At 50.6% G+C, this 24598-nt stretch overlaps 1 protein-coding gene across 1 annotated transcript in view; it reads left to right on the top strand.

Annotated features, from left to right (window-relative positions):
- The first annotated feature begins 285 nt into the window (after positions 1 to 285).
- Positions 286 to 24598, top strand: part of CLNS1A (chloride channel, nucleotide-sensitive, 1A) — a 28591-nt gene continuing 4278 nt past the window's right edge. Inside the window, exons 1-7 of the mRNA XM_015420711.1 lie at positions 286 to 461; positions 2152 to 2188; positions 6285 to 6421; positions 7395 to 7517; positions 9472 to 9582; positions 15123 to 15296; positions 20379 to 20472. Coding sequence (XP_015276197.1) covers positions 359 to 461; positions 2152 to 2188; positions 6285 to 6421; positions 7395 to 7517; positions 9472 to 9582; positions 15123 to 15296; positions 20379 to 20449 — 756 coding nt within the window. The 5' untranslated portion in view covers positions 286 to 358 and the 3' untranslated portion in view covers positions 20450 to 20472. The remainder of the gene's footprint in view (positions 462 to 2151; positions 2189 to 6284; positions 6422 to 7394; positions 7518 to 9471; positions 9583 to 15122; positions 15297 to 20378; positions 20473 to 24598) is intronic.

Here is a 24598-nt window from a genome sequence, read left to right as displayed (position 1 = left end):
TCCGTGCCCTTAACCCCTACACCAAACTGGCATTGCCCCTAAGCCTTTGCCGGGGGGGGGCTGGGAAAACACAAGCCCCCCCTCCCCTCAGATCACGTGACAAGGCTGTGCGGCCGCCCCTACAATTCAACATGGCGGCTGGAGCAGGGGAGACGGAGAGCGAGAGAGAACCGGAAAGTGGGCTCCGTCGCGTTGCGATGACGTCTCCGGCCGTGACAATAGAGCGGCGGGGAAGCGTCTCTATGGTAACGCGTGACAGGAAGGAGGAGAGCGCTTCCGCCTCGACTTCCGGTGGTGGCTGCTCTGGCGCGGCCGCGGGGACTCTTGGCGCCTCCGCCCGCCCGCCCTCCCGCTCGCCATGAGCTTCCTGAAGCGGATCCCGCCGCCCGGCGAAGGGGTCCGGCTGCGGCAACCCGACACCGAGGCGGGGGGGGGGGGGGGGGGAGAGATGAGAGAGCTTGGTCTTGTGGAACTCGCGGCCACCAGATATCGCAGCCGCCAGGCCCGGGTGGAACACTTCCGGCGCTTTCTTGGCGGGGAGGGATCCCGGCTGGCGGCTGTGGTGGAGCCTCCAGCGGCAGGGGCAGCGTACCCCCGAGAGGGCGGGTCCCGGGCGAGGGCCAGGGAGGGGAGGGGCTGTTCTAGGAGGCGCCCGCCCTGGGCGACGGGGCGCTCCTGGTTCTCTGCATTCCCCTGTGCGATGGTTCGGCTGCGGTGGCGGGAAGGAAGGGAGCCTTCTGGGCCACGGGCAGCTCGCCTCCGGGTGGGGTGGGTCGGGTCGGGGTCCCCCCAGGGTAGGAACCGCCGCTGAAGAAGAAACGACTTGGGCAGGCAATGCTGCGACAGGGCCTGCCAACCTCCCGGTGGGGCCTGGATGTTTTCCACGATCCATCAGCTGGTTTCGAGAGTACAGAGATCAGTAGGGGAGAGGCTGTGGCTCAGTGGCAGAGCCTCTGCTTGGCATGCAGGTGGTCGCAGGTTGCACCTCCAGTTAAAAGGACCAGGCAGGAGGGGATGGGAAAGACCTCAGTGGTAGAGCCTCTGCTTGGCATGCAGAAGGTCCCAGGTTCAGTCCCCGGCATCACCAGTTAAAAGGACCAGGCAGGAGGTGCTGTGAAGGACCTCAGTGGTAGAGTATCTGCTTGGCATGCAGAAGGTCCTAGGTTCGATCCCCGGCACCTCCAGTTAAAAGGACCAGGCAGGAGGGGATGGGAAAGACCTCAGTGGTAGAGCCTCTGCTTGGCATGCAGAAGGTCCCAGGTTGGATCCCCAGCATCTCCAGTTGAAAGGGCCAGGCAGTAGGGGATGTGGAAGACTTCTGCCTGAGACACTGAGAGACCAGGAAGAGGGGAAATGACTCAGTGGTAGAGCCTCTGCTTGGCATGCAGAAGGTCCCAGGTTCAATCCCCGGCATCTCCAGTTCAAAGGATCAGGCAGGAGCTGATGTGAAAGACCTCTTTCTGAAACCTTGCAGAGATGTAGTCAGAGGCTGTGGCTCAACAGAAGAGCCTCTGCTTGGCATACAGAAGGTCCCAGGTTTGATCCCCAGCATCTCCAGTTAAAAAAGGACCAGGGATAGGATGGGAAAGACCTCAGCCTGACCCTGGAAAAGCTGCTGCCAGTCTGAGTAGCCAATACGGACCTTGATGGAGTAAGGATCTGATGCAATATATGGTACCTTCACATGTGCTCCAGTGTTTCCTCTAAGCTGAGTTAGGCCCCGGTCACACGGGCCGGATATCGCAGGGGGGGGAGGCGTGGCTAATTGGCCCGGTGTAGTTTGATCCGCGATTATGCAATCCGACGTGCCGGCAGGTAACCGAGGGTGGCGATCACACGACGATCCTGCAGCGTGGCAAAGAAGTGGCGCGGCGCGATCACACAAGCAATGGCTAGGCGCCGCAGCCGTGACAAACGGGGTCTTTTTTTAAAGCCGAAACGGCACTTTCGCTTTCCTCTTTGTGCACATGCACCATTGGGTGCTTGCGCGCATCTTGTGGAGACTGGGGGGGGACCTGTTTGCAAAGGGACATGGGCGGGCGCCGGATGCCACCACCAGAAACGCGATCAGACGCCCGCCCTTGCCCCGCGGTTTCCAGAAACTAGTACCTCGGAGGTACTAGTTTTTAACTCCGCATCTTCGGCGGGAAGCCTCGGGTTCGCCATGGGAGCTCTACGTTTCCCAGATGTTGCGATGTGATCACGCCCAGAAAATCTGCCTACCTTCCATCTCTGTAGCATGGCTAATGCTCTGTGTGACCGCAGCCTTAGTGTGAGCTAGCTCACAGTTTTTTAGCCTCCAGCTCACAGATTTTTGTCTTAGCTCAGACAGGATGGCTCCAGAGCAAACGAATTGATGCAGTAGCCAAATCGCTCGCTCACAACTTTAATGCCAGCAGCTCACAGAGTAGAACTTTTGCTCACAAGACTCCACAGCTTAGAGGGAGCATTAGTGTGCTCATGGGGAGATGGAGGCTGTGATTTTCAGCCCTGGCCCCTACCTGGTGGAATGAGCTCTCATGGGAGATCAGGGCCGTGCAGGACCTTTTACAGTTCCGCAGCGCCTGCAAGGTCGAGCTCTTCCGCCAGACTTTTAACTAGAGTGAGAGATGTCCCTCCTTCTTTTTTGGGTCTCCCCTCAGTGGGTCAGAACGGCTTACCAGAGATGGCATCTGAGACTTAATTCTAAGGACAGCTGCACCGGCTGAAGGATATAGTTGTAATTTATTAGTGTTTTAATTGTATTTTTACCAGTTCCTTTGTATTTTATATATTGTGTTTTTATTAAATCTGATGTAACCCGCCCTGAGTTTACCATGCAGGGAGGGTGGGATATAAATCAAATACATAAAGATAAAGTAATTGTATATGTGTGGGGGGGGTGAAGCTGGGAGGGGGCTGAGTCACCAGAAGGAGGATGAGTTTGCCTGCGGCTGTCTTGGTGCAGAGCTGGTGGACCTCTTGGTGGCCCCTGGTATTTCTGGCCACGTGTGACACAGAGTGTTGAACTGGATGGGCCAATGGCCTGATCTAACATGGTTTCTCTTATGTTCTTATGTTGCTGTAAGTCGGTACTTCCCAGCACTGATGCAGCTCTCAAATAGCCAGAGAATATTCAGGGAACTTGGAGGATGTTCCATAAAAACCGGCAGAGGAGAACTTTGAGAAGGATTATCAGAAATTTCAGTGGTATTGAGTGTAGTCTCATATCAGTTGAGGATCTGGAGGGCCAACAGAGGCCAAGGTCTTCCCAACCGGTTCCTCTGGAGGGCTGACAACAGGGCAGAGAGGCCGAGGCCTTCCCCTGATCAGAACCTCAGAAGAGCCCTGCTGGATCAGACCAGTGGTCCATCTAGTCCAGCCTCCTGTCTCACACAGCGGCCAGCCAGTTCCTCTGGAGGACCAACCACAGGGCAGAGAGTCCGAGGCCTTCCCCTGATCAGAACATCAGAAGAGCCCTGCTGGATCAGACCAAGCGGTCCATCTAGTCCAGCCTCCTGTCTCACACATCGGCCAGCCAGTTCCTCTGGAGGGCCAACAACAGGGCACAGAGGCTGAGGCCTTCCCCTGCTGTTGCCTCCCGGCACTGGGATTCAGAGGTTTAGTGCCTCCAAATGTGGAGGTTCCGTTCAGTCACCATGGCTAGGAGCCACTGATAGACTTATCATCCAGGAATATCTAATCTCCTTCTAAAGCTGTTTATTTCTGTGGCCCGGCCCTGTGTTTGTTTTCATTATGAGAACGGCACATGATAAAGCATTCCTCCACGCGAAGACATTTCCTCCTTGCAGTATGAAATGGTGTTATCCAAACACCTCACTGAGATCTAGGCTCTTATGTGGTACCGTTGCCAGTTTTAAATCGGCTAAGGGTTTAGGGCTAGCAATTAAGAAGCAGAGATGCACTTAAGACTGTCAGTCTCCAAGAGATGCAAATGTATGTTCATTCTCAACTGATAATTCCCACCCACCCCCTTCCCAGTCCTTGGCATGTACGTGTGCTGTTCAGGACGATCATAATAGTGAAGAAGAAGAAAAGATTGGCTTTATACCCCGCCCTTCACTACCCAAAGGTGTTTCAGAGCGGCCTACAAACTCCTTTCCCTTCCCCTCCCCATAACAGACACCCTGTGAGGGAGGTTACAATTGAAAATATATTTTTTTTGATTATATTTATATTGACTACAGCTACAATAGGTAAAGGTAAAGGTTCCCTTGCTCGAAAGCCAGTCGAATCCGACTCTAGGGTTGCGGTGCTCATCTCCGTTTCCAAGCCGAAGAGCCAGCGCTGTCCGAAGGCGTTTCCGTGGTCATGTGGCCGGCATGACTAAACACCAAGGCGCACGGAACGCTGTTACCTTCCCACTGAAGTGGTACCTATTTATCTACTTGCAATTTCTTGCTTTCGAACTGCTAGGTTGGCAGGAGCTGGAACTAGAGACAGGAGCTCACCCTGTCTTGCGGCACCCGGGTCTTGAACCGCTGAACTACTGACCTTCCACAGCCTGCAGTTCAGCGTCTTAACCACTTGAGCCACCGCAGCTCCGCAGCTAGAATACTACTAGCTAAATACTAGAAACAGGAGTTCCTTCCCTCAAGAGAGGAATTAGTGTATAAATTGTTAGATACAGCGGAACTTGATAAATTAAGCATCATGCTTCAAGGAAAAGATGAAAAAAAATTTGTTGAAAGGTGGAAGCGTTTATATATATGGATAAATAATCAGTAGAAGTTATAGACTCAAAAGGATATAGATTTGTCTGTATACACTTTGTATGTATTTAGAAAACCGAAAATAAAACTTGGAGACAAACTCCTTTCCCTTCCCCTCCCCACAACAGACACCCTGTGAGGTAGGTGGGGCTGAGAGAGCTCTTGACAGAAACGGCTCTTTTTTCAAGAACAGCTCTGACAAAACTATGGTTTGCCCGAGGTCATCCAGCCAGGTGCAAGTGGAGGAGTGGGGAATCAAACCTGGTTCTCCCAGATTAGAGTCCGCGCACTTCACCACGACACCAAACAGTGCCATCGTTCTAGCCTGCAACTGGAAGGTTTGTCATGGCCCAGACCTGAAAAAGCAGCCGTCTTGGATGCTTGTAACTGAAGAATGCAGCATCAAAGTATCTTAAATGCTTTTATTTGTTTAAATCAGAGGTTCCCAAGCTTGTTTGGCCGACCGCCCCCTTTTCAGGGGGGAAAAAGTACTCAGCGCCCCCCTGGAAATCTGCCTTCAAAAAGTGGACAAAAAGATGCAGTTTGTGGATCTGCACCTAGATCGTTCCAGCACCCCTGAGGGGGCGGTATTGCCCACTATGGGAACCAGTGGTTTAAATTATCCCGCATGTGTCTTACATCTCATGTTCTGAAAACCAGCTTTTAATTGTTTGGGAGAAAAATCTTTAGCCTGGGAATGGGTCTGTTTAGCCTGGGAAAGAGAAGACTTCGAGGGGACATGATTGCAGTCTTTGAAGGGCTGTCATGTAGAAGATGGATCGGATCTATTCTTTCTTGCTTCGGACTGCAAGACTAGATCTAATGGGTGGAAATTACAAGGCAGTCGTTACCATCTAAATATCAGGAAAAACATCCTAACTATAAGAGTGGTAGAGCAGTGGAACAGTCTGCCTGGTTTGATTCCCCACTCCTCCACTTGCACCTGGTTGGATGAACTTGGGCAAGCCGTAGCTCTGATAAGAGCTGTTCTTGAAAAGGCAGTTTCTGTCAGAGCTCTCTCAACTCCACCTACCTCACAGGGTGTCTGTTGTGGGGAGAGGAAGGGAAAGGAGTTTGTAAGCCGCTCTGAGACGCCTTTGGGTAGTGAAGGGCGGGGTATAAATCCAATCTCCTCCTCCTCTTGGAAGGTGGATGCTCCTTCGATGGGCGTTTTCAAGCAGAGGCTGGACGACCATCTTTCGGGTATGTCGTAGGGCTCTCTTTCGGCTCTGCTCCTGCAGAGTGCAGGGGGTTGGACTAGATGACCTGCAAGCTCCCCTCCAACTCTAACATTCTATGATTCTATGAAAATGGGCTGGAAAGTACATAAACAAATAAATCTGTGGTTTTCACGAAGACCCGAAGGGTCATCCAGGGAGGTAAGCAAAGATTGCTGTGGGCAATAAAAGTTGAATGACTTGGTGCCTTAATTCTCCTTGCCTCTTGGCCTTCTCAGAGAGAGGGGGCCGATTCCAGGAGCCTGGCTGGGAAGGGAAGGATTCAGGAGGGTGAAAGGATGTGTGCCTACAAGTGAAAACTGTGTTCTCACTTCATTTCCACCCCACCCCCCAGCCGTCTGTCATGGATAGAGAACTCCGGCCTTGGCTTCTCCCTGGAGTACCCCACTATCAGCTTACATGCCATTTCCAGGGACCTGAATGCCTATCCGTGGGAGCATTTGTACGTCATGGTGAATGCAAAATTTGAAGGTAAGGCCTCCCTTTGGCCCCGTCAGAGAGAATCGTCCTGGTAGATAGGAGCCTTGGGTTCGAATCCTTAAGTACAGAAGTTTGGTGGGTGGTTTAATTTTTTTATTAATTTTTTTTTCTTTTGAGAATTAAGGATACAGAAAGGAAAAAAGGGCAATAGGGAAATTAAAAGTATAGAATCAGATAAAATATTTACACTTTTCCAGGACATTCATATTGTTGTTGTTTTTTTAAATAACTTTTTTATTAATTATGAAAATAACATTACAGGTAAGATAGCATTGTAGTAACGTAAACTCACAATCTAAATAATACATTATACATTAATAGTTCAATGTCAGTACAAACGGTACAAACAATGTTAACATATATATCTATGATTTTTCACCTGATATTTAGATCTTTATTTCAGGAATTTCTCCTTGTTCAAGCAAATACTTAAGTATAGGTAGCCAAACTGCAGCAAAATTTAAGGCAGACTTATATGCATTATCTTGCAATTCGTTATTTTTGCCATTGTATAAATTTTCCATAGCTTGTCATGCCAATGTTTTCTTGTAGGTTTTTTATTGCTTTTCCATACTAATGCGATAGAATTTTTTACAGCTACTAGTAATATTGCCACTCTTTCAGCTATACATTTTGAGCTTACATTGGTTTGCCACCTGTTCAACAAAATATGTTCCGCCATATTGTCTATTATCTGGCCAGTTATGTTCTTGATTTGCACTAAAATGTCTGTCCAAAATTGCTGCAACTTAGGAAGGCCATTCATATTGCTAGCGTCTCTCTGCGGTGATGTAGATGAGATCATGGCCACCGTTCCCTGCTTTCCGAATCCAGAACGGGTTTTGCTGACGCCGTCTCATGTGCTTGCCATGCCTTTCCCCAAATACCCCTGTTGATCCATCAGAGAGGTTAGCCCGAAACGTCCGGTGTTGTTGACTTGAGAGCCTACATTTCAATTCCTCAGCAGAAGAATCGAAGGAGGCTCCCATGGGCGACGGGGAGCAGGAGGAGGAGGAAGAAGAAGACAGCGACGATGAGCTGGAGCCGATTTCAGAGTTCAGATTCATCCCCAGCGACAAATCGGCCCGTAAGTAGGAAATCGCTGACTGTGCCTCGGTTGAGTTAAGTAATGGTCACCCATTCGAACCTTCCACTGTGTTGTGGGGTGTAACTCTGCAGCTGTTAGAAATGGGAAATACAAGTTGTTTGTTTGTCTTGTTAGACTTCTATCCCGTCCTACCCACATTGTAGGCGGGGCTGCAGTGGCTCAGTGGTTAAGATGCTGAACTGCAGACCGGAAGTTCAGCAGTTCGAGACCCGGGGTGAGCCCCCGTCTCTCTGGCCCCAGCTCCTGCCAGCCTTGAAAGGTAAAGGTTCCCTTGCTCGAAAGCCAGTCAAATCCAACTCTAGGGTTGTGGCGCTCATCTCCGTTTCAAAGCCGAAGAGCCAGCGCTGTCTGAAGACGTTTCCGTGGTCATGTGGCCGGCATGACTAAACACCAAGGCGCACGGAACGCTGTTACCTTCCCACCGAAGTGGTACCTATTTATCTACTTGCAATTTCTTGCTTTCGAACTGCTAGGTTGGCAGGAGCTGGAACTAGAGATGGGAGCTCACTCCGTCATGCGGCACCCGGGTCTCGAACGGCTGAACTACCGACCTTCCACGGCCTGCAGTTCAGCATCTTAACCACTTGAGCCACCGCAGCTCCAGCCTCGAAAGCAAGTAGATAAATAGGTACCGCTTCGGTGGGAAGATAACAGTGTTCCGTGCGCCTCGGCATCTAGTCACGCCGGCCACATGACCACGGAAACGTCTCGGGACAGTCCTGGCTCTCCGGCTTGGAAACGGAGACGAGCGCCGCAGCCCTCGAGTCGGCTTCGACTGGCTTTCGAGCAAGGGAAACCCTGACCTTCCCAACATGTAGGTCTGCCATGAATGCCGATTTACAATTAAAATACAGAACAATCCATTTAAAATCAATAAAACCACCAACACACTAAAACAACAACGCGCCTCAACAGGTAATGTAGTGGTCCCGTCAAGCGTCTAGGAACTGCGGTCACCGAAGGGGAGGCCAGATCAAAGTGGATCCCAGAAGCCAAGCAGAGCCAACCCCGGTCAGTCTGTGGATGGGAGGCCACCAAGGAAGTCTAGGGTTGCCACGCAGAGGCAGGCCAGGGCAAACCGACTCTTGTCTTGGAAACTCCATGAGGGGTCGCCGTAAGTCAGCTGTGACTTGGTCCCCCCCCCCCCCCCCGGCCCCCCCCTCCCCCCGGGACCATCCCTCCACATGCAACTCTTGGTCATGTCGACCGAATGCTTGAGGAGGCAGAGCTGACATGGGCGTAGAGATGTGAAGGCCCGGGAAAAACCGGGAAAAAAACATTTTTTCCTTTTTGTTTTTTTCAGAAAAATTGGAAAAATTGAAAAAAGGAAAAAAAATTGATTATGGAACGTTTTATTTTAACATGATGAATAAAATATTTTAAGACAAGGTGTTCAAATATTTTCCAAATCATTTCTAAAATATATATATATGGTATCAGATTGATCTAATTTCTGTGCACTGAGGACAAGCAAGTCCTAGGTTACCAACTGAACCCTCCAATGCAAGAACAAGATGCATTTCTTCCTTTAGGAGGTGCGATTGTCAGTAGAAAATAAAAAAGTTTCAGTGTTGTTTTTGCATGTGTGTGGGTATTCTGTTTGAAATAATTGTTTGGATACACTATATTTCTAATATGCTAGTTGTGATAATTTCATGCCAAGTAAAAATGTCCATAGTCATATTTTATGTTCCTAAAGTAACAGAATGACTTTCAATCTAGAATGTAGCTTTTTTTCCCAATTTTTCCGAACATTTCCGTTTTTTCCTGAAAAAACCCCGGAAAATTGGTTTTTTTCCGAGCTTCAAAATTTCCAGAAATTTTACATCTCTACGTGTGCGCATTGGATGGTACGAGGCCGCTCCGCAGGGTTCTCCCTCAGTCCATCGCAGAGAGCCAGCTGACCGTTGGCCCTTGTGTTTTCTGTCTCCAGTGGAAGCCATGTTCTCGGCGATGTGCGAATGCCAAGCCCTGCACCCGGATCCCGAAGACGAAGACTCCGACAACAATTACGACGGCGACGAGTACGACGTGGAGGCCCACGGTTAGTCGAACGTCGGCATTTCGGGGTTTACCCCGGGGTCCTCTTTGGGCCGTAGGAAGGGACTGCTTTGCGTCCCTCCCCCAAAAGTGGGGGGAAAGATCAAAATACTCTTTTTAGCAGTCTATCTGTTTATTTTAATCTGCTTGAGTGCCTTCAGCTCATAGCAGCTTAAGACCTTTGTTCAGTTATTTAGCGGAAGAACTCTAGTCTGGAGAACCGGGTTTGATTCTCCACCTCCTCCTCCACATGAAGCCAGCCAGGTGACCTTGGGCCAGTCACAACCTCTCTCAGAACCCCCTCGGCCCTGCCTGCCTCACAAGGTGCCCATTGTGAGGAGAGGAAGGGAAGGCGATTGGACGCCATTTCAAGGCTCCTTCGGGTAGTGAAGAGCTGGGTATAAAACCAACTGTTATTATCGTTATTATTAAAAGAATTATATCCCGTCTTTCCGTGTGGTTCAGGGCAGCTTATGACTGGTTGAAAACATTTCCAGGTAAAGCCAAAGCTAAAACAGCAAATCCCAAATCTCCTCTGCCTTGAAAAGATGTCTGCCATTCAAACACACACACACACCCAAAGCCATAGCAAAGAGGCGGGCTTTGACCACTACCTTTGATGGAAGTGACATACATCCTGGCAAATGGAATCTTTGACACCAGAATAGTTTGAAGAATTGGTACGGCTACTATCTATGGCCTGCTGTACAAACTTGTAGCAATTGCAAAAGCATATAAGAAAACAACATCTGGTCATATAAACCTGAGCCTGCGGGGAGGGCGGGATAGAAATCCAAATAAATAAATAATAAATAAATATAGAAGAAGAAGAGGAGGAGATTGGATTTATACCCCGCCCTTCACTACCCAAAGGAGTCTCAGAGCGGCCTACAAACTCCTTTCCCTTCCCCTCCCCACAACAGACACCCTGTGAGGTAGGTGGGGCTGAGAGAGCTCTTGACAGAAACTGCTCTTTTTCAAGAACAGCTCTTATCAGAACTATGGCTTGCCCAAGGTCATCCAGCCAGGTGCAAGTGAAGGAGTGGGGACTCTACTCCCAGAGTAGAGTCCGCGCACTTAACCACTACACCAAACTGGCTCTGGTTGGTATAGTGGTTATTGACCACTGAGGAAGGTCCGAAGGCGCCGAAATGCGTATGGTCCTTAAGTCAAAAAGTTTTCCCCATCAATTGTTTTTGTATAATAACTAACTTGGTTGTATAAGCCTTTCAAGTCTGAGACTTAGACTATTTCTTTTAACCGTACGTTTTAGCTATGTGTACTCCCTAATAAACATTTTGTATTTTTTTATATAATATAGTTGTTAGCTTGACCCACTTAGTTTGCAGGCTTCGAAGTGCCTCCTGAAGATCTCCTGGGGGGGGGACCGTCTTCGGGGAGCCCCTTCCACAGAGCCAGAGCCACGACCGAAAAGGCCCTGGGCTCTAGTTGATGCCAGGTTGGCCAGTTTGGTGTCGTGGTTAAGTGCTCGGACTCTAATCTGGGAGAACCGGGCACTTGCAGCTGCTGGAGGACCTTGGGCAAGCCGTAGCTCTGGCACAGCTGTTCTCTCAAGGACAGTTCTGTCAGAGCTCTCTCAGCCCTGCCCACCTCCCAGGGTGCTTGTTGTGGGGAGGGGAAGGGAAAGGAGTTTGTAAGCCGCTCTGAGACACCTTTGGGTAGTGAAGGGCGGGGTATAAATCCAATCTCTTCTTCTTCTTTAAGAGCAGTTTCTGTCAAGAGTTCTCTCAGCCCCACCTACCTCACAGGGTGTCTGTTGTGGGGAGGGGAAGGGAAAGGAGTTTGTAAGCTGCTCTGAGACTCCCTTGGGTAGTGAAGGGTGGGGTATAAATCCAATCGCTTCTTCTTCTAAGCGGTGGGGGAGCCAGCGGAGGGCTGCCTGAGGACCGTAGCTGGCACACTAGGGTGTATGGAAAGAAAAAGCCTTTCAGATCGGTGGTCCTCGAGTCATGGAGGGCCTTTAAAGGTCATAACCAGCACCCTGATTTGAATCCGGAGACAGATCTCGTAGCAAACAATCCAGCATTAAGAACCAGGCTTTGGGAAGAAAGATACACTTGGCCAGTCGTTCCTTATGTGTTGCTGAACAGCATGTTTCTACGACGTACGTCTGGGTATCGATAGGCTTCAGAATGAGATCGAGACGGATCTGTGGATGGACGTTAACCAGGGCGAGCCAAAGTGTTCCTCTCTGATTAGATTCAGGTGGGATCGCCGTGTTGGTCCGAAGCAATAGAACAAAGTTTGAGTCCAGGGGCACCTTTAAGACCAACAAAGTTTAATTCTGGGTATAAGCTTTTGTGTGGGAGGGCTTCTAATGTCCTGGCCCCCACTGGTGGACCTCCTGATGGCCCCTGGTATTTTTGGCCCTGTGTGACAGAGTGTTGGACTGAATGGGCCTGTGACCTGATCCAACATTGGCGTCTCTTATGTTCTTAAGTCCTTCTTCACCCAAAGAGTGATGAACACATGGAATTCACTGCCACAGGAGATGGTGGCAGCTACAAGCATGGACGGCTTCAGGAGGGAATTAGATAAGCATATGGAGCAGAAGTCCATCAGTGGCTATTAGCCACAAGGTACAGATAGGAACTCTCAGTCTGGGGCAAGTGATGCTCTGCCTTCTTGGCGCTTGGGGGCGTCAACAGTGGGAGGGCTTCTAATGTCCTGGCCCCACTGGTGGACCTCCTGATGGCACCTGGTATTTTTGGCCACTGTGTGATACAGAGTGTTGGACTGGATGGGCCTTTGGCCTGATCCAACATTGGCGTCTCTTATGTTCTCTTATGTTCTTAAGTCCTTCTTCACCCAAAGAGTGATTCACACATGGAATTCACTGCCACAGCAGGTGGTGGCAGCTACAAGCATGGACGGCTTCAGGAGGGAATTAGATAAGCATATGGAGCAGAAGTCCATCAGTGGCTATTAGCCACAAGGTACAGATAGGAACTCTCAGTCTGGGGCAAGTGATGCTCTGTCTTCTTGGTGCTGGGGGGGGGGGCAACAGTGGGAGGGCTTCTAATGTCCTAGCCCCACTGGTGGACCTCCTGATGGTATTTTTGGCCACTGTGTGACAGAGTGTTGGACTGGATGAGCCTTTGGCCTGATCCAACATTGGCGTCTCTTATGTTCTTATGTCCTTCTTCACCCAAAGAGTGATTCACACATGGAATTCACTGCCACAGCAGGTGGTGGCGGCTACAAGCATGAACGGCTTCAAGAGGGAATCAGATAAGCATATGGAGCAGAGATTCATCAGTGGCTATTAGCCACAAGGTACAGATAGGAACTCTCAGTCTGGGGCAAGTGATGCTCTGTATTCTTGGTCCTTGGGGGGGGGGCAACAGTTGGAGGGCTTCTAGTGTCCTGGCCCCACTGGTGGACCTCCTGATGGCACCTGGTATTTTTGGCCACTGTGTGACACAGAGTGTTGGACTGGATGGGCCTTCCAACATTGGCTTAGAGACGGGGTCCTGGACTAGGTAGATGGATCCTCATGCAGAGCTCTGATAGCACAATGAACGTTCTAGTTTTTGATTCGCACAGAGCTCAGCGTGCCTAACGTGCCTGTTAAGCGTGTAGAGAGTTACCACTAAGAAATACTTTGGTCTCTCTTCCTCATGTTCAGTTGAGACCTGCTCAGAGCCTTTGAATCCTGGCAGCCAGGAAGTTAAGTCAGGGAAACGGCCCCGTTCCCGTTGTCCTGGGCACGCTCACCAGGATCTAAGAGCTATTTTGGGCCGTACCCAAAGGCTTCCGCTAACCACTCAAGCAGCAGAGCTTGGTGGCGTGTCCTAAGTGGCTTTTCAAGCATCAAAGGAGGTTACTCTAATGCCTTGGCATGGGCAGGTGAGAAACCCAAGGCCCTTTGTATTTGGGGGAAGGGCAGTGAGGAAGACAGGGTTTTCTCCCACCTCTGTAGATGACAGTAGAAAAGAGGTGGAGCCACCTTCAAGACTTAACAAAATGTGCGGCAGGACGTGAACTTTTGTGAGTCACTGCTCACTTCTTCAGATACCTGGTAGCACCTGAAAGACTAACAAAGTTTGTGGCAGGCCATCAGCTTTCATGACTCGCTGCTCACTTCGTCAGATACAGCTAGAATGAGAGTCCCTCTGTCCTTATATCACAAGGCTGACAGATCCCCAGTCTGTTCGGCTAACCGTGGTGCCTTCCATGGAGATAGATCCAGACGGGTCACCGTGTCAGTCTGTAGCAGCAGAAAAGAGCAAGAGTCCCGGAGCACCTTCAAGATTGGCAAGATTTGTGGCAGGGTGTGAACTTTTGGGAGTCACGGCTCACTTCCATGGATACAGCTAGAATTGGGAGTCCATCCATCCTTATATCACAAGGCTGATGGATTCCCAGTCTGTTTGGCTAACCGTGCCTTCCATGGAGGTGGATGGTGCCTCCCATGGAGATAGATCCAGAAGGACAGCCATGTTAGTTTGCCTGTAGCAGCAGAAAAGAGGAAGAGTCCCAGAGCACCTTCAAGACTGACAAAATTTGTGGCAAGGAAGGAGCTTTTGCGAGTCACCGCTCACTCCTTCAGATACTCACGGAAGCTCCGACCCGGCTACAAATTTTAATGTGCTCCTGGACTCTTGCTCTTTTCTACTGCTTGCTCTTTTCCCCCCGGGACCTTCTGCATGTCAAGAAGATGCTCTAAGGCTGAGCCACAGCCCCTCCCTCTAGTGCAACCAGCCGGGTAGGTCCAGAGTCATCAAGAAGAAGAAGAAGAGACTGGATTTATACCCCGCCCTTCACTGCCCAAAGGAGTCTCAGAGCGGCTTACAAACTCCCATCCCTTCCCCTCCCCACAACAGGCACCCTGTGAGGCAGGTGGAGCATCCTTGCACCAGTGGATCACAGGATCCAACCCCTAATCTTTAAAGAAAGTACAGTCCTATCCAGTCTATGCTGACTCTTCATCCCTAGATCAGTCATGGAGAACAAGAGCACCCCAGCTTACTGAATTTCAATTCAGTGTCCCACATCCATTCTATTACCAGTTTCAAAGACTTGTTAAGCATACCTGCTATCTCACTTGACTTTCTCTTTTAACTTGCACTCTACGGTTCTTAAATGCACCCCCCCTTTCTGTTTTAAAGAGAGGTACTTTTAATTTAACAAGGCAGTTTTCCAAGAGAACGCTAGCCCTGCCTCCCTTCCATAATGTTAGGACAGAGCTATCTCTGCAAATGGCCACAGATAGTACAGTGCCGGGGGGGGTGGGGCTGAGAGAGCTCTTGACAGAAACTGCTCTTTTTCAAGAACAGCTGTGCCAGAACTATGGCTTGCCCAAGGTCATCCAGCAGCTGCATGTGGAGGTACGGGGAGTCAACCCCAGTTCTCCCAGATTAGAGTCCGCGCACTTAACCACGACACCAAACTGGCTCTGCCAGTCGGCAAGTGCAAACGTGAACCATCGAAGTTAAGCTGTCGTGCGTGGAGGCGCTGCTGTTTTGGGCCGCCAGCTAAAGGCTCTTTGGGCGTTCTCCCCCCCCCCCCCTCCCCGTGCAGAGGGGGGCCAAGGCGACATTCCATCGTTCTACACCTACGAAGAAGGCCTGTCTCGTTTGACCACAGAGGGCCAGGCGACCCTGGAGAGGCTGGAAGGCATGCTGGCCCAGTCGATAAGCTCCCAGTACCACATGGCCGGCGTCCGGACAGAAGATTCCATCCGAGATTTTGAAGGTGAGGTTTTGACTCGCTTTGCTGCACGTCGAATCCAGGAATGAAGCGCGACGCGGTTTTGAGGTGAACTCACTGTAGCCGGTAAGCTTGTGTTGGTTGCTAAGAATGCACAGGAGATGTTCGCGGGAGACTGTTCTGCCCGGGATACCTTCTTGACCGAGGTGCACAATTTAAAAATAAAAATCCAGGGGGGGGCAATAAGGGGTCGCGACTGGAGCTAAGTGGTTGCCTCATGAGAGCAGAGGTTTGCATTTTAGAACCTAAGAAGAACCTTGCTGGATCAGGCCAGTGAGGGTCCATCTAGTCCAGCCTCCTGTCTCACACAGTGGCCAGCCAGTTCCTCTGGAGGGCCAACAACAGGGCAGGGAGGCCGAGGCCTTCTCCTGATAAGAACATCAGAAGAGCCCTGCTGGATCAGACCAGCAGCACCTTGTCCAGAATCCTGTCTCACACAGTGGCCAACCAGTTCCTCTGGACGGCCGACATCAGGAAATGGCCAAGGCCTTCCCCTGATGTTGCCTCCTGGCTCTGGGATTCAGAGGCACTAAGTTTCCGTCAGCCACATATCTAGTAGCCATTGATGGACTTATCCTCAGTGAACCCATCTAATCCCCTTTAAAGCTGTCCGTGCCTGTGGCCGTCACTACTTCCTCTGGCAGCGAATTCCACATTTCAATTGCTCTCTGTGTAAAATAGTATTTCCTTTTGTCTGTCCCGAACCTACTGCCCGTCAGCTCCACTGGATGCCCTTGAATTCTAGTCTTTCGGGAGCGGGAGAAGAAATGGTCAGCTCTGTCCACCCCATGCATCATTGTATAAACCCCTATCATGTCCTTTTCTCCCTTTCTCACAATACAAGAACTCGTGGGCACTCCATGAAACTGCTGAGCGGTCGGGTTAAAACGGATAAAAGGAAGTACTTCTTCACCCAAAGAGTGATTAACACATGGAACTCACTGCCACAGGAAGTGGTGGCGGCTACAACCATGGACGGCTTCAAAAGGGAATTGGGTACACATATGGAGCAGAGGTCCATCAGTGGCTATTAGCCACAAGGTATAGATAGGGGCTCTGGGGCAAGTGATGCTCTGTCTTCTTGGTGCTTGGGGGGGGGGGCAACAGTGGGAGGGCTTCTAGTGTCCTGGCTCCACTGGTGGACTTCCTGATGGCACTGGTATTTCTGGCCATTGTGTGACACAGAGTGTTGGACTGGATGGGCCTTTGGCCTGATCCAACATTGGCGTCTCTTATGTTCTTATGTCGTGTGCCCCCCCCCCCCAAAGTCGTCTCTTTTCTGAATTGAAAAGTCCCGGACACTTTCCTCACAGGGGAGGTGCTCCAACCCTGTAATCATCTTGGTTGCTCTCCTCTGTACTTCTTACCAGCCCTGTGGTGTCCTTTTGGAAGCCCTTGAGATGCAACAGAGAAATTCCTTGCATCTGCAAACAACCTATTTTTCCGTTGCATCCCATGGGCTTGCAAACAAAGGCAGTGTCAGAGCCCACGGAGAAATCAGTTCCCAATTACAGTCATTCAGAAGGACTTAAAGTTTATTAAGACAGTGATAGGATCCAGACTCAAAACGTTCTTTGTTCGAACGGGGGTCAAGCGCGAGAAGCGAGCAATGATACTGCCATCAAATGAAGCCAATCACACTTACCCGATAAGCCCGACGGACCAACGGTTCCAAATTCCCAGGGAAAAGAGAATACCAGAGGCAGTACAGGTCTCATGGTTACATGGCACATCAGAGAGAGAACAACACAGAGGCCAGAAACAAAACTATACACCCTTGTTCCCACCCCCCACATCTCCATGGCAACCAAGCCCAAGACAGCCACTTGGTTGACAGGCAACTTGGATTCACAAACTGGTGGGGTGGGGGTCCAAATGGTACTGGGAGGTGTTCAACATGCCCCCTTCCTAGTTCTTTTTTTTTTTAAGTACCCATAGGTACACTTTTATTAATTTTTTTTAAATCTACAACAAACAAATCTACACACTAGAAACAGATACTCTACTACACATGACGTATATACCAAGAGTGCAGTTAACATTATATGCTTATATGCAATTACTTAATTAATGAAAACTCTATATCAAATACTTTCCATTCTTCTATCTTCTGTGTTCTCAAGTCCATTGCGCTATCCTTGCCTAATCTTCTATTACATTTGCATTATACCAATCATAAAACTTTTTCCATGTTTTTTTGAAATGTCCACTCTTTACTTAATCTCATTTTCTGCTGTTTCAAAAAGTTTATTCACAAACTCCTGTTTCGTTGGTATCACCATGGTTTCCCAATATTTGGCATATAAGATTCTTGCAGCTGTCATCATATAAACAGTCAAATACCTATTCTCTTTTTCATAATCCTTTGGAAATATATTTATTTATTTATTATTTATATTTCTATCCCGCCCTCCCCAGAGGCTCAGGGCGGCTTACAAAGTATATCGCAAGATAATACAATAAAACAATACAAAACTATTAGCCACAAGGTATAGATAGGGACTCTGGGGCAAGTGATGCTCTGTCATCTTGGTGCTTGGGGGAGGGGGGTCAACAGTGGGATGGCTTCTAATGTCCTGGCCCCACTGGTGGACCTCCTGATGGCACTGGTATTTCTGGCCACTGTGTGACACAGAGTGTTGGACTGGATGGGCCTTTGGCCTGATCCAACATTGGCATCTCTTATGTTCTTAACATTAAAAATATTAAAAATACATCACAGTAATGGACAACTTTTGGTGCTCCTCTCCTAAAGACAAGATGGCCGTCCCCTAAAACGTCCCATTCTCACCCAAGATGCCCGCATTATGATCATGGACGGAAATCATGTGGCGTTGGTGGTCCCATGGCGATGGCGGCTCCTATTCAAAAGCCTGGCGGAAGAGCTCCGTCTTGCAGGCTCTGCGGAACTGAGCTAGGTCCCGCAGAGCCCTGAATTCTCCTCTGGGAGCTCATTCCACCAGATAGGAGCCGCCACCGAAAACGCCCTATTCCTGGTCATGACAAGTTTGATGGACCGGGGACCTGGCACATCCAGTAAGCTCTGATTCCCCGACCGTAGTGCTCTTGGGGGAACGTGTGGGGAAAGGCGGTCCCTCAAGTTGAATATATTCAACAGCAAGACCTCTGGACTAAATGGAATCTTTGCTCTTAGTATCTTCTCCATCAAACTATGGACCCCCTTCCTAGTTCTTGTCATGTTCCTGGAATGCAGTGACGGGGCAGGGCTTGAACAACTACCCCTTGCCCCCCCCCCCCCCCCCAGAATCCCTTTGCAAAGGAGAGTGTCCACTGTGGGCGTGCAGGCGCAGGCCGCGCAACACAGTTCGCTCAGGCCACATAGCTTGCACCCCGCTTCTTGGGGGCATCATTGCTGCGAGGAGCAAGATTTTAACTGTGCGTAATGGACTTGATTCCTGCCAACCTAGCAGTTCGAAAGCAAGAAACTGCAAGTAGATAAATAGGGACCACTCCGGTGGGAAGGTAACAGCGTTCCGTGCGCCTCGGTGTTTAGTCACGTCGGCCACACGACCACGGAAAACGTCTTCGGGTAGCGCTGGCTCTTCGGCTTGGAAACGGAGATGAGCACTGCAACCCTAGAGTCGGATTCGACTGGCTTTCGAGCAAGGGAACCTTTACTTAATGGACTTGTGGCCCATTCAAGGTCTCCAGAATGTGTGGCTTTTTTCTTTTTCTTTTTGCATTTTGTTTTATTGAAGAAAGAGTTTTATAATCTAACGCCACCAAAATCATCACTGTTATGAAAAAAAAAAATCTTCACTTGCATGCTTTATCAGCGTTTCTTTTTCATCTTCCTTCTTCTTCCAAAATTAATTACATGATAATATTTATAAGATTCTCGGACAGTCTTAGCTCATTATAATAGATGTGGCCGTGGCTTTTTAAGGAACAGGGCCTCTGGTGTCCTGGCCCCGCTGGTGGACCTCCTCAGGGCACCTGGTATTTTTGGCCACTGTGTGACACAGAGTGTTGGACTGGATGGGCCTTTGGCCTGATCCAACACTGGCTTCTCTTATGTTCTTAAGGTATAGATAGAAACTCTCAGTCTGGGGCAAGTGATGCTCTGTATTCTTGGTCCTTGCGGGGGGCAACAGTGGGAGGGCTTCTAGTCTCCTGGCCCCACTGCTGGACCTCCTGAGGGCACCTGGTATTTTTGGCCACTGTGTGACAGAGTGTTGGACTAGATGGGTCATTGGCCTGATCTAACATTGGCTTCTCTTATGTTCTTATTTTAAAAATCTGCTTCACATGAACACGTGATGCTGCCTTACACTGAATCACACCCCTGACTCCATGAAAGTCAGTATTGTCTACTCAAACTGGCCAAGGCTCTCCAGGGTCTCAGCCAGAACTCTTTCGCATCACCTCCAACTAATACCTTTAGCTGGAGATGCCGGGGACTGAACCTGAGACCTTCTGCGTGCCAAGCAGAGGCTCTTCCACTGAGCCACGGCCCCTTCCCATGACTCTCCAGGGTCTCAGGCTGAGGTCTTTCGCATCACCTACTGCCTGGTCTTTTTAACTCGAGATGTCGGGGATTGAACCTGGGACCTTCTGCATGCGATGCAGTAGCTCTACCACTGAGCCAGTTTAGGCAAGCGAAACATTCACGTAGCTAAGGCTCTCCAGGGTCTCAGGCTGAGGTCTTTCCCATCCCCTCCTGCCTGCTCCTTTTATCTGGAGATGACAGGGATTGAACCTTGGACCTTCTGCATGCCAAGCCGAGGCTTTTCCATCGAGTCACAGCCCCTCCCTGAGTAGTTACTTGGGGGGGTGGCTGATATAGGATTGTATAGAATTTTAGAACAAATTATCTCATTGGGGGAGTTATCTGGTGAGCAGGTACTTCATAGTTTCCTCTCTGTGCACCCTAAACAGCTCGGTTGAGTCTCTGGAAAGCTGCTGTGTGAGTTGGAGGGTGACCCCTTTGGACTCTTACAGACCTATGACTGCACGATCCTTGAAGTGACAGACTTTTGCCGGCAGGGGGCGCAAGTTCTTCCATGGCTTGCCAGTTTGCCCACTTCTCTTTCCTTTGGCTTCCAGATGGCATGGAGGTGGATGCGTCGTCGCCAGCCGTCGCCGGGCAGTTTGAAGACGCGGATGTCGATCACTGAGGAGGATGCGGACAGCGGCTCAGGTTTACACTCAAAACTCCCTTCTCTAAAGTAGTAGTTAGGTTCTTGTAGTGGTTAAGAGCTGCGGACTCTAATCTAGAGAACCAGGTTTGATTCCCCACTCCTCCACATGACGCCAGCTGGGTGACCTTGGGTCACTCACCAGTTCTCTCAGAGCTGTTCTCTCAAGGGCAGTCCTCAAAGGAGCTCTCTCGGCCCCACCTGCCTCACAGGGTGTCTGTTGTGGGGAGGGGAAGGGAAAGGAGATTGTAAGCCGCTCTGAGACTCCTTCGGGTAGTGAGGAGCAGGGTATAAAACCAACCCCTCCTCCTTCTTCTTTAGTTGATTGAAAAATACCCAGTTTGCATGGGTTTTTAAAAATCCATCCTTTGCTCAAAATATATGCTTAAAAATGCATATAATAGGAAGTTATTATACAGGGAGTGGTGGCGGTTAGAAGTACGGACGGCTTCAAAAGGGAATTAGATAAGCATATGGAGCAGAGGTCCATCAGTGGCTATTAGCCACAAGGTATAGATAGGGGCTCTGGGGCAAGTGATGCTCTGTCTTCTTGGTGCTTGGGGAGGTCAACAGTGGGAGGGCTTCTAGTGTCCTGGCCCCACTGGTGGACCTCCTGATGGCACCTGGTATTTTTGGCCAGAGTGTGACAGAGTGTTGGACTGGATGGGCCATAGGCCTGATCCAACATTGGCATCTCTTGTGTTCTCTTGTGTTCTTATGAAGTTGAACAATCTTTTGGTGTTTTTTCTCTGTACACTGAATGGGACGTGGTGTGGCCGAATTCAGATTCCTGAGAATGCCCCCTTTCACACTCACGCAGGCCGTTTCTCACTGGAGAAGTCTATCAGTGGCCAGTGGCTATGGTGACTGAGGGGAACCTCCACAGACAGAGGCACCAAACCTCAGCCTCCGTGTCCTGTTTCCGGCCCTCCAGCGGAACCGGTTGTGAGTCAGGATGGTAGACTAGATGGACCACTAGTCCGATCCAGCAAGGCCGTTCTGATGTTTCTGTCAAAACTCGAAAACATCAAGTTGGATACTGAGGAATTAAACTTTCTCCCTTCCCGTATTCCCACCGAAGCCTGTTGCACTCTTTGAAGTACAGTTCCTAGGGATTGGTGGGCTCTTGCAAACACTGGGGGGGGGGCAACATGGGTCCCGCAATGTGTACAGAGAGGAGGAATCAGTGGAAACCCCCATTGCACACCCAGGAGTCTCAAGATCCAACCCCCTCTTCGTGGGTTTGCCTGTGCCAGAGCTCCCCTGCAATCGCATCTTTTTTTGCATCTCTGTTTTGCGTTCACGCATACTCTTGCCGTGACGAGCGGCTCTTGTCTTCCATACCGGCCCGCACCCCACCCCTTTCAGGGGGAGTGGTCCACCCCACCCAGCACAACGCCCTGCCGTGCACCGCTTCGGGGAAATTTGTGCACAAGCCTCTATGCCATGTCAACATTCTAATGTGATGTTAAGTCTGGCTGTAGATCTGTGGCATCTATGTGACAGGAGCTGACAGCTCTAAGTTTATTTTATTTATTTATTTTATTCAGGTATTTCTACCCCGCCCTACCCCGCAAGCGGGCTCAGGGCGGCTTACAAGGGGCATAGGCCCATACATAAAATTCAATAAAATTCAATAAAATCACAGAATACAATCAATACATACTGTTAATAGTAATAGTAATAAAGTGCTTTAAGTTTTTAAGTTCCAAGACGGTATACAGTTGTCTCTTACAGGAGGTAACCCCTGCCAGCGCTAGTTATACTAATATAATACCGGCAGTCTTAATCCAAGCTAATCGGCTGATCTTGCCGCCATATAGTCCGTCTTGCCACCGGGCCATCAAGGGCGATCCAACTTTGATGGTATTTCCACCGTTGGTAGTGGTGGAAGGGGGGGGCAGGTGCGGCGGCCCCTACATAAAGGCCTGGCGGAAGAGCTCCGTCTTGCAGGCCCTGCGGAATTGCATAAGATCCCGCAGGGCCCTGATCTCTTCCGGGAGCTCATTCCACCAGGTAGGGGCCGCCACTGAGAAGGATCTAGCCCTTGTTGCAGCATATCGTACCTCTCGGGGATCCGGGGCCACTAAACGGCTCTGGGTCCCCGACCGAAGTGCTCTTGGGGGTATATACGGGGAAAGGCGGTCCCTCAGGTAGGTCGGACCCAGGCCATATAGGGCTTTAAAGGTAAGTACCAGCACTTTGAAGCGGATTCGGTATGCTATGGGCAGCCAGTGCAGCGCCTTCAACCCAGGCTTGATGTGCTCCCACCTGGGGAGGCCCAGCAGCAGCCTAGCTGCCGCGTTCTGCACCAGCTGCAGCCTCCGAATCAACGACAAAGGCAGCCCCATGTAGAGAGCGTTACAGTAGTCTAGCCTTGAGGTGACCGTCGCATGGATCACTGTAGCCAGATCATCACGGTCGAGGAAAGGGGCCAACTGCCGAGCCTGCCTCAGATGGTAAAAAGCAGACCTGGCAGTGGCTGCTACCTGGGCCTCCATTGTCAAGGAGGAGTCCAGGAGCACTCCCAAACTCCTAACCTCCGACGCAGGCACCAAAGGCACCCCATCGAAGGTCGGGAGAGGGAGCCCTAACCCCATCCCGTTCCGACTCAGGCCCAGGACCTCCGTCTTCGCTGGGTTTAGTTTCAACCGGCTCAGCCTGAGCCACTCAGCCACAGCCTGTAATCCCTGTTGAAGGTCTTCAGGGTCGGAGGCCGACCGGCCGCCCAACATCAGATAGAGCTGGGTGTCATCTGCATACTGATGACAACCCAGCCCAAACCTCCTGGCAATCTGGGCGAGAGGGCGCATATAGATGTTAAAGAGCATCGGGGAAAGCACTGCCCCCTGAGGGACACCACATTCAAGTGGGTGCCTCTGGGACCGCTGTTCCCCGATCTCCACTCTCTGTCCCCGACCTTGGAGAAAGGAGACAAGCCATTGAAGGGCGAGTCCCTGAATCCCCACGTCGGCGAGGCGGTGGGTCAGCAACTGGTGGTCGACCGTGTCGAACGCAGCCGACAGATCTAACAACACCAGTGCCGCCACACCCCCTCGATCCAGATGCCTCCGGAGATCGTCAGTAAGGGCGACCAGCACTGTCTCCGTCCCGTAACCAGGGCGAAAGCCGGACTGAAGTGGATCAAGGACAGAAGCGTCATCCAGAAAGCCCTGAAGCTGTGTCGCCACCGCCCTCTCAATCAATTTGCCCAAATAGGGCAAATTAGACACCGGCCGATAGTTGGCCAATTCGGTCGGGTCTAAGGTTGGTTTTTTCAGGAGAGGGCGGACCATCGCTTCCTTAAGTGCTTCCGGGAATCGTCCCTCCAAGAGGGACTTGTTGATAATCTCCCGAACAGCACCTCGAAACCCCTCGTGGCCCGCCTTGACGAGCCAGGAAGGGCACGGATCCAGGGAGCATGTGGTTGGGCGCACAGTTCCGAGCAATCTGTCAGCTTCTTCCAGACTGAGCGAGTCAAAACATTCTAAACTCAACGAGGACGTGCAAGGGGCCTCAAGTTCGCTCACTGTTTCAACTGTGGCGGGGAGATCACGGCGGAGCACCGAGACTTTATCCGCGAAGTAGCTCGCAAAAGCCTCACAGCCTATAGCCAATTCCCTACTGTTTTGTCTGCCCTGTGGCAGAGTTGTTAAGGACCGAATTGTTCTAAATAATTGGGCTGGGCGCGAGCCAGCGGACGCAATCGCGGCTGCATAGAATTCCTTCTTAGCAGCTTTGACCGCCATCTCATAGGATTTCATAAGCGTCCTGAAGGATGTTCTCGATGCTTCGTCACGAGCTCGACGCCACCGTCTCTCTAGCCGTCTAAGTTCCCGCTTCATAAGTCGGAGCCCCTGGGTATACCAAGGGGCCAACCTAGTGCGGGGGCGCAGAGGGCGCCGGGGAGCGATCACATCGATGGCTGCGGAGAGCCGGCCATGCCAGTCCCCCACAAGCTCATCTAATGAACCGCCAGGGGGCATCGGATCCCGCAGAGCCAGCTGAAGCCGTACATGGTCCATTTGGCTCCGCGGGCGAGCTAAAATCTGCTCGCCGCCTAAACGGGGTCGGGGTGGGATGTTCAGACGAGCCTTCAGGGAATAGTGGTCCGACCATGGTACTGCC

Source organism: Gekko japonicus, unplaced genomic scaffold (genome assembly GCF_001447785.1).
Source record: "Gekko japonicus isolate JY-2015 unplaced genomic scaffold, Gekko_japonicus_V1.1 scaffold1409, whole genome shotgun sequence".
In the NCBI taxonomy this organism is placed as follows: domain Eukaryota; kingdom Metazoa; phylum Chordata; class Lepidosauria; order Squamata; family Gekkonidae; genus Gekko; species Gekko japonicus.
The sequence above is the reverse complement of the archived record's forward strand: the minus strand, read 5'-3'. Positions and strand labels throughout refer to the sequence as shown.